Source organism: Microtus ochrogaster, chromosome 21 (genome assembly GCF_000317375.1).
Source record: "Microtus ochrogaster isolate Prairie Vole_2 chromosome 21, MicOch1.0, whole genome shotgun sequence".
Classification (NCBI taxonomy): Eukaryota; Metazoa; Chordata; class Mammalia; order Rodentia; family Cricetidae; genus Microtus; species Microtus ochrogaster.
The window spans coordinates 24842604-24852001 of NC_022022.1; the positions used below are offsets into that span (position 1 = coordinate 24842604).

Below are 9398 nucleotides of genomic sequence, written 5' to 3' on the forward strand. Positions count from 1 at the left end.
CAGGCTGGTCTCGAACACACAGAGATCCGCCTGCCTCTGCCTCCCGAGTGCTGGGATTAAAGGCATGCGCCACCACCGCCCGGCTGTGAAAAATACTTTTTAAAATGTATTTGAATCAGTTGTTTGTGTATGCTCACGTACATACATGTGTGTGCACAGATGTATGTATGTATGTATGAACATACCTCAGTGACATGCGATTCTGTTTTAACTTTGATTAGCATTCTCCGCTTACTGCTTGGCCGTCTTTAATCTCTTGACCTCAGTGGTTCCGTGCAATCTAAAATGTTTATCTCTTTAGACTTGGCTATCTGTACATCGATATCTTTCCCAAATATGCCATAATTTGGCACTATGAGGATCAACCACTTATCCTTGGGTTTTCCATACATTTGGGGGGGGGTCTTGTGAAGTCCCCCTCATGTGTGTGTTTTTTCATATGGATGTTCTACCAGAAGAGTGGACCGGTCAGAGCTTAAGCTGAAAGTCTCTGCGTTGAATGCGAGAAGATCTTAAATATATGACTCTTTGCACCTGCTCAGTTCTGCAGAAAAACAAGTTTTGCAAAATGTCTCTAGCCTCAAAAACAAACAAACAAATCAACACCAACAAAATATAACACTGTGTCTGACACATCAGGATTCATATCTTGAGGCAAAGAAGAGTATGCCTATCAAAGTAGACACTCTTTCATTCTTTGATGCAATGAAGTCCATCCTGAAATGAAGCATTCTGGGCTATGATACTGTGGCACCCACAGTTGTGCTGAGGTTTAAAAGAAACTAGAATATGATTAGTAAACATATTGGGCAGGAGAGATTCATATTGACTTAGTTATAGGTCATTCCCTAGCAAGTACATGGGAGAAAATATTTACTTTACACATATACTTTATGATCTTGAGGGAATTAGAGGAAATTCAATAAGAAAATGACTAGAAACATTTAAAAACCCTTATTTAAAAGACTTAAGCAAATTAGAGTCTTATCAGATAAAACCCACTACAAATGTAAGAACATTGTCTTCAGTGAAACACTGTGGGGTCTGAGAAGGAGATTGGCCCGCCAAATCTCAGGGATAAAATGCGTCATTTAAGCACCAGATAATGGGCAGAATGTAAATTAATTTAACCTTCTTTACCAACAGGCTGCTGGCGGAGTGTGTATAATTTAGTGATAAGGTTGCAGGACCTAATATAGCTAGATGCATGGGACCCAGTGGATGCAGACCTGCCACCAGGGCATGTGTTCTGCTCCTAGCAGATGTATGAATGTGTGCTTATGGGCATAGAACGGGGTGAGGCAGAACAAGCGGTTAAAAATCAAGAATGCTGGCATAAAGCTTATGAAGAAATTTCTCCTAGCAGTCAAATTCTTAGAATGGATTGACAATGGTGTGGCAAGACTGGAAATAATTCTCATATTGGTCCTTTGGGTGGTATTTAAAATGGGAGGGTTGTTGAGAGCGTGGTGAGGGGGAGGAGTAGAGGAGAGACAAGTGTTATAAATATATCTGTAGTCAGCTTCACCTGCTTAGTGCCAGCCTAAGTTCCCCAACCTTGTGAATAAGGAAGGGCTAGAAGGGAATTCACTGAATTTTCCTTATGCCGGCGGCGTTGCAAATCATTGACTGTACCGTCAAACAAATTACTTTCAGAGATGATAACACTAACTCCACAGTAAAACAATCACCAGTGCAGAAACCAGGGGAGAGGGGTAGATTACTTTGTGCTCTTCAGCCGACCTAGACTAGGAGACAAAAGGTGTGTGTGTGTGTGTGTGTGTGTGTGTGTGTGTGTGCATGTGTGTGTGTGTGTTTCAACTAGATCACACCCCGAACCTCCTAAGAGCTAGGTAAGGGCTTCAACACTGAGCAGACTCCTCTCTCCCAGTCAGTCCCCCAAAGAATTTTGGGAAAAAAATATTTAAAATTTCCTTTGAAATAAATTTTCCTTTGGAATAATGTTGCACATTGCTGATGCCTCCATAAGCGATCTGTTTTGTTTTTATACAAATGAAAAAGACTTTACTTGTCCTAGCTGGGCAGTCCTCTAGTGCCCCTGCCCCCTCCATCCCCCCTTGCCCCCCCCCCCCGCACAAATCTACTGTTTCTGCCTCCTTGCGCTTTAATGATTCAAGAAAGCCTTGAGCTCCCTAGGAAAAGAAAATGACTGTTAAAAATCATCCTTGAAATTGGTCATTTGGCAACGTCCTTAATTGTATGGAAATTCATTAAGGCATATTTTCTATATAATTAGCTCAAGGTTGTTGATTCTACGGGCTAAAGCCTGGATTTGAATCTGATTGATAATAAAGTAAACAAGGGAGTCGAATTTAAAGCATAGCTCTCTCTGGCTAGGACGAACTTAATACAGTGTATGAGGAATGCGAAAGATCTAGGATGTGTCTTAATCAACGTTAAGTAGAATGGATAAGCTCTCAGCATTTCGAAAGCTCTGGGTTAGGGTTTCTCCTCTATTGTGAGTTTTCTGTCTGGGGACTAATAAGCATTACCGAGGACGTGATTTGAGGCGACTTTTTTATTCATGTATAAATCCAGAGTGAGCCACCAAGCAGTTGTTCGACTAAAGTCAAGGTAATTTCCTTTTGACGGGTCCATTTTCTTCTCGATCTCTAATTTATTAGCCTGCTTTTTCAAGACTGTCTTCTTTGCAATTAAAGCTTCCTTAGATTAGCACGATATTCACCTGACAGGTGACTGGGGTGGGGGCGGAATTAAGATGGGAAAGGTGATTTGCTGATTTTATAACTTCATAGCTTTAGGTAGCACATCTGTCCTGGCCCGGGGTGTCGGGGAACTCTGGTGTAGAAATGGACGCGGTGAGACACAAAAGGAAGGCAAAGGGTGCTTGCACAACCATATACCTATCGGTCCTGGACTTTCCTTCTTTATTTCCCACCCCTCCGACCCCAAGCCTCCTCTCTCTGGGGACCTTTAACCAAAAGCCGGGTTGCCTTTAGCCGGGCGGGAGCAGAATTCCCAGGAGTGCGCCTGTGTAGCCCGGGTGGGCACAGCTAGGAATTAGTTGGGCCTCGCGCTGCTGATAGGTGCAGACAGAACCATCCCTCTGCCGCGGCTCGGGGCCTCGCGATTGGTGTGGAGCCACGTCACTCCGACCCCGAGAAGGGTCTGGGAGGAGGCGGAGGCGGGGAGAGCTGGGGAGGGCCGCGGCAGAGTGACGTCTCGCCACCAGGAAGCCCGCCTCTGGTTTTAAGATGTTAGGCCAACAGGGAAGCGCGGAGCCGCAGATCTTGCCCGTCGCTCGCCGGGGTGTCTGGAGCTGAGCTGCGGTGGGGCCCGGCTCCAGCTAGACGGCCCAAGGGGGTGTGCGTGCGCGCCGCGGAGGGTGTGCTCAGAGGCCCGCGCCGTGGCCGTGGCGGCTGCAGCCGCCGCGGGGGATCTAATATCAGCTACCTGTCCCTGTCACTCTTGACACATCGCTGTCAGGGCTGCAGCGCGGGGGGCGGGCAGAGCGCGCCCGTAACTGTCCTTATTGGAGGGGTATCTGGGGGAGGGAGGGAGGCAAGAAAAGGGTCTTTGCCCATTCTTGTTTCGCTTTGGATCGTGGAAGTCGGCTCCCTAAAGAGGCTCGAAGCGGTTCCCTCCTGCCCACGTCCCCAAGTCTCCGTTGGCCCCCTGACTTAAGGCTGCCGAACACTTTTGGCTGGAGCCTGCAGCTAGAGAAGACCGGGGGAATTTGGCTTGAGGATTCAGCAGGGGTTGCGTCCCCTTGCTCTACCGTCTCTGTTAACACGGGGACACTCGGCGCATAGAGTGCTACCCAGAACTCGCGGCCACCGGGGCTCTGCGGGCCGTAGCCCTGGACTCCTAGGGCGCCGCACTCCCTCGTCCATGAACTGCAGGAAAGGCCCGCTGCCCTTGGAGCACCGAGCAGCCGGGACTAAGCTGTCGGCCGCCTCCTCACCCTTCTGTCACCATCCCCAGGCGTTAGCCATGGCTTCGGTCCTGGCCCCTGGTCAGCCCCGCTCCCTGGACTCCTCTAAACACCGACTGGAGGTGCATACAATCTCCGATACTTCCAGCCCTGAAGCCTCAGGTAAGGCGCCCCGCTGTACCACCGACACTTGAGCCCAGCTCCCGGGCGCCTCCTGGTCCTCTTGCTCCCCAAGGAAGTCGCCCCCTCCTGGGGGAGGCGTGGTGGGAGTGGTCGCTCTGTTAGCTCTACGCAGAACTTCCGGGAGCCCGGATTCTAGTGACCCTGTCCCTTTCATTCGGTCCCCACCGACTTGGTTCCTGTGGCGCGCGTGTAACCCAGCACACGCTACCGTGTCTACCTTGGCCTTCAGTTTCTTAGGTCACAAATGCCTCAGCATTTCCATCCAAGGGCGTTCAGAGGCCGCCCCACCTCTATCCCTAGTTTCTTGTTGACTTTTATCTCCCAAAGAGCCTCACTCCTTTAAAAAAGTATCTCTAAAACTTAGAAAGGCCTTTGACATATCTCCCTAACCCTTGAAGAGCTGGCCAACTTGCTTTCCTACCTGTATCCCAACATCCACTTTCCTAGCCTTCCAAACCGTAAGGAAATCTGAGGGTGAGCGGGGTGGGGTGGGGTGTCGGCGTGTTATCTGTAAAACACGTATATGTACGTGTCGTGAAAGATGTGTCTTCTCAGGAGGGCTGTTTGCTTGTGAGTAAAGGCTGTAAAAAATGAATGTACCGCCTCAGTGAGATAAACGCGTAAATAAAACGTGCGGCGCTGGGGGGAGGGGAGGAAACGGGGCGCACACACCCACATTTCCACTGCTCACCCCCAGACACAGTGCTCCCTGATGTTACTGAGCCGCCGCGCACAGTCCCCCTTCTGCAACCGGGCTCTTCGCGCCGCCTCTGTCTCCCGATCCAGTTTCGAGCTCCCGTTTTGCAAGTGGGAATCTGACCAAAACGGTACGTGTTTCTTTTTGTTTTGTTTTTTCAGAGAAAGATAAGGGCCAGCAGGGGAAGAATGAGGACGTGGGCGCCGAAGATCCGTCCAAGAAGAAGCGGCAACGCCGGCAGAGGACTCATTTCACTAGCCAGCAGCTGCAGGAGCTGGAAGCCACTTTCCAGAGAAACCGCTACCCAGACATGTCCACTCGCGAAGAAATTGCAGTGTGGACCAACCTGACGGAAGCCCGAGTTCGGGTAGGAGACAGTACCCAGTCTGGGGAAACTAGAGGGGAGGCCTTACCAAGGTTCAGACCCTGAAGATCGGGGGTGGCGGTAGGAATGATGGGTGAAAAGGCAGTTTCGCCCTCTGGGCACTAGTGGAAAGCAGTTTTACCAGAAAAGGCCCAAGGCCTCCAGGCGGCAAGTGTGCCCAGGGTTACTACTCCCGGTTCCCAGGCAGAGCGGCTTGCCTGGCGCAGGCGCCAACAGCCTCGCCCGCTCTCTGCCCGGCCATCAGGCGCCCTCCCAAGCTGAACCGCGCGGGCATTCCTCAGCAAAGGGCATTGTGTTCCCGGCTTGCCGTCGCCAGACGAGCGCCAATAAAATCCCTCCCCGCCAGGAGCTGTGAACAGGCTCCAACCTGTGCGCCTAGAACAAGAAAACCCTCCAGAAACACGCAAGGGTTGGCCTCAATGGGGAACCTTCGCGCCCAGCCCGGACCAGCCTTTTTCTCCCTTCGGCTAGCAAGAGTTGCTCGCAGGTCTTTTCAAGGGCGGGTTTTTCAGCCATTCAGACTTCTCTCACTCTCTACTACCTAGTTTTGTAATCCTTGGAAGTAATGACTTTTCTACTAGCACTTTTAGGAAGAAAGGAGAAGAAAGACGTTTTAATTTGGTTTATTTATCTTCTCGGGGGAGTTCAGCTCTTTGAAGACTGTACTCACACCCCTCGGTAATTATAGTTATAGATTTATAAAGAGGACTTACCTCTACTCTGTAGCAAATCTGCCCCTTTACGGACTGGCGAAAAAAAAAAAACGAATGTTTAAATAAATTACCCAGTAGCAGTATCCTTGTTTAACGCCGGTTGGTGGGAATTTCCAAAATTGTTAGGATGCTGGAAGAGGAAAACAGAACCCAGCAGACTCTACAGAGACCGCGGTTTTTATAAAACGCAACGCGGTCTGTGTAGTGGAAAGAAAGCAAAGGGGACTGGAGCAAAAAGAAAGAATATTAGACAACAACGAAAATAAAAACCAAAGTGTATTCCCAAAAGCAGAGGGAAGTTAAGCACTTTCAGTGCGGCCCTGCTACAGGCTAGACTACGCCGGCTGATAAAGGAGCCGGGAAGACGTGGGTTTTAGTTTAACCGCCGGGAGCCAGCGCTGGCGTTGGGGCCGCGTGCTTTTGAGCAAGGTCAGTCTTTCTTTAGCTTTCTTTAGCATCAGGGAACGACGGGCCGTGCACGTATTCTTCTCGCCTGGTCAAAGTTTAGAAAGCCTGGAGAAGAAGAGACAAGTAATTAAAATAAAGACACAATTTGTCTTTCCCTGAAATCCCCGGGGAGAGGCCTCTCACCCCACCCGATTTTCTGCGGCCCTGTTCCTCTACTGCGGGGTGCTCGCTCCAGTAGCCGCCTTTCGGGAGCTTACTTGTTCCGCCAAGTGCGTGAGGCTTGCTTTTTATAGCAAGAGGAAGGGGGAGAAAAAAGGAAATCAAGAATGAAAGGAAAAGGGGGAAAAAAGCGGATTAGATGGCTGGGCGCGACAGGGATGTGTAATGTAAAACATCACGAGTGTCAGCTCTGGGCTGTTGGGCCAGGCCTTGCTCCAATACACAAAAGCCGCTGTCTGGGGAGACTGGCGGGGGCCCGGTGTGGATTGGAAGAGGGGTTGTGGCGGGGCCACCAGACGCGGGTTGGGGGCTGGCCAGCTTGAGTAGCCTCCTGCAAAGCCAAAAGTCTGCACTAGTCCTTTCCAGAGCTGAGTCCATAGCTAGCGAGGCCTGGGTGGGAGCGCCGTGGTACAATGCAGAACGAAGGGAGGGTACGGGACAAGCTGTTTCAAAATTCCCAGTTTGCCTAGCTCCTGAAATTTAACGAGCAGACAAGTAGGTGGTCTTTTGCCTTTTATTTGGTTGTTTTTCTAGGAGAGGAAGGGTGTCGCATCCGTTGGGGGCGGGGGGGGGGTAGTGGAGGTACTGGAGGGAAGGGAGGGGCTGTGTGGGAGGAGAGTGGGTGCCCTCCTAGTCCCTCGGGTCCTCATCACTGAATCTGTAGCTTTGGAATGGGGAAGCAAGTTTGCAAGGTCCGGTAAGGGTCCCGTTTGTTTTACAGTGTGTTTGGACCCTAAATAGGGCCTACATTGGGGACGTGGGGGATCAAGCGACCCATAGGCCCTTTTTAGGCTTTCTACTGGGCTTTGTGATACAGCTGGAGCGAACTAGGCCTCAGAGCTTTACCCAGGCCGGGAATAAGCACCAATGCATTGTTTCCACTGTTCTCAGTGGCTTGCAGGGCCGTGGTAGGCTGCAGGGACACGGGGCAGCAAGAGTGTGACCCGAGCTGGCTTCTGGTACTTTGTATGAGTTTTGAACTAATTGTATCCTCTGTCTCATCCCTTATCCCCACCACCACAGGTTTGGTTCAAGAATCGCCGGGCCAAATGGAGAAAACGGGAACGCAACCAGCAGGCTGAGCTGTGCAAGAACGGCTTCGGGCCGCAGTTCAATGGGCTCATGCAGCCTTACGACGACATGTACCCTGGCTACTCCTACAACAACTGGGCCGCCAAGGGCCTCACGTCGGCATCCCTGTCCACCAAGAGCTTCCCCTTCTTCAACTCTATGAACGTCAACCCCCTGTCGTCGCAGAGCATGTTCTCCCCGCCCAACTCCATCTCATCCATGAGTATGTCGTCCAGCATGGTGCCCTCGGCGGTGACCGGCGTCCCGGGCTCCAGCCTCAATAGCCTGAATAACTTGAACAACCTGAGCAGCCCGTCGCTGAATTCCGCGGTGCCGACGCCCGCTTGTCCTTACGCACCGCCGACTCCTCCGTACGTTTATAGGGACACTTGTAACTCGAGCCTGGCCAGCCTGAGACTCAAAGCAAAGCAGCACTCCAGCTTCGGCTACGCCAGCGTGCAGAACCCGGCCTCCAACCTGAGTGCTTGCCAGTATGCAGTCGACCGGCCGGTGTGAACCGCGCCCAGCGCGCAGGGATCCGAGGACTGTCGGAGGGGGCAACTCTGCCCCAGAAAGACTGAGAATTGAGCTAGAAGGTCGTGCGCACTACGGAAAGGAAGAGGAGAAAGAAGATATCGGAGAAAAAGAAGAAACCACTGAATTTTCAAAGAGAGCGCCTTTGATTTCAAAGGAACGCCCCCAAGTGTCTGACATCTTTCGCTAAAAGTATTTCCAACAGTTGTGAGACCGCGTACACCAACAAATGTTTGACTGGATATGACATTTTAACATTACTATAAGCTTGTTATTTTTTAAGTTTAGCATTGTTAACATTAAAATGACTGAAAGGATGTATATATATCGAAATGTCAAATTAATTTTATAAAAGCAGTTGTTAGTACTATCACGACAGTGTTTTTAAAGTCTAGACTCTAAAAGAAAGCATGTTATACAGAATCGGCTAGAATTTTTCGCCTGCGAGCAAAGGAATGTATATACTAAATGCCACACTGTATGTTTCTAACATATTATTATTATAAAAATGTGTGAATATAAGTTTTAGAATAGTTTCTCTGGTGGATGCATTGTTTCTGAAACTGCTATGTACAACTATCCTGTGTATAACATTTCGTACGATATTATCGTTTTACTTTTCAGCAAATATGAAAAAAAAATGTGTTTTATTTCTTGGGAGTAAAATATACTGCATACAAATTGGCCTGGATTCTTTCTCCCTTTCTCTGTCACCTGGCCAGGGTGCCTCAGTCACTGCTTCCTAAACAAACCAGTTTCCTCTGCCTGCCTAGTCAAACAGACAGGCAGTATTTAAATTCAGTTAGACGCAGGTCTAGCCATTTCTCGGAAACTAAGAGAGGGAAAGAAGGGCACTGGGGAGGTGGGGAGGCTGCAACTTGCTGTGTGCCTTGGATTTTTCTTTGGCCTAAATCCATAAAATGCCATTGTCGTTAGCAAATAATACCAGAGAAGGCAGAAAGGTGAAAGAAATTTTGAAGTACCTCAAGCAGCTTGGAATGATTCCTAGCTTACTCAGTCAGAGGGGAAACCACACCTCCAGTAAACCGTTCCGGAGAAATACGGGCGTGGGCACATGCACAGTTTATATACATAAACTTCTTAGAAGGAACACATCTATAATAAATTCACAAGGAAACACCTTCAGTTCAAAATATTTAGGCCTCCACGTTTATCTCTGCGGCTTAAGTAGAGAGATCCTTCATTTATATTGTATTACTATTTCCAAGTCCTTTGGAGACATTAAAAGAAACAAAGACTATTTCTAATAAC

The 9398-nt window shown here is 49.5% G+C and overlaps 1 protein-coding gene across 2 annotated transcripts in view; it reads left to right on the plus strand.

Moving 5' to 3' along the window:
- Pitx2 (paired like homeodomain 2) overlaps nucleotides 1-8631 on the plus strand; it is a 19506-nt gene extending 10875 nt beyond the window's left edge. Inside the window, exons 1-3 of one of the 2 annotated variants that reach the window (XM_005357264.3) lie at nucleotides 3457-4078; nucleotides 4958-5163; nucleotides 7545-8631. In XM_005357264.3, coding sequence (XP_005357321.1) covers nucleotides 3874-4078; nucleotides 4958-5163; nucleotides 7545-8108 — 975 coding nt within the window. In that variant the 5' untranslated portion in view covers nucleotides 3457-3873 and the 3' untranslated portion in view covers nucleotides 8109-8631. Of the gene's footprint in view, nucleotides 1-3456; nucleotides 4079-4957; nucleotides 5164-7544 lie in introns of those variants that run through there. The other variant, XM_005357268.2, reaches the window with a different exon arrangement.
- Nucleotides 8632-9398: the final 767 nt, after the last annotated feature.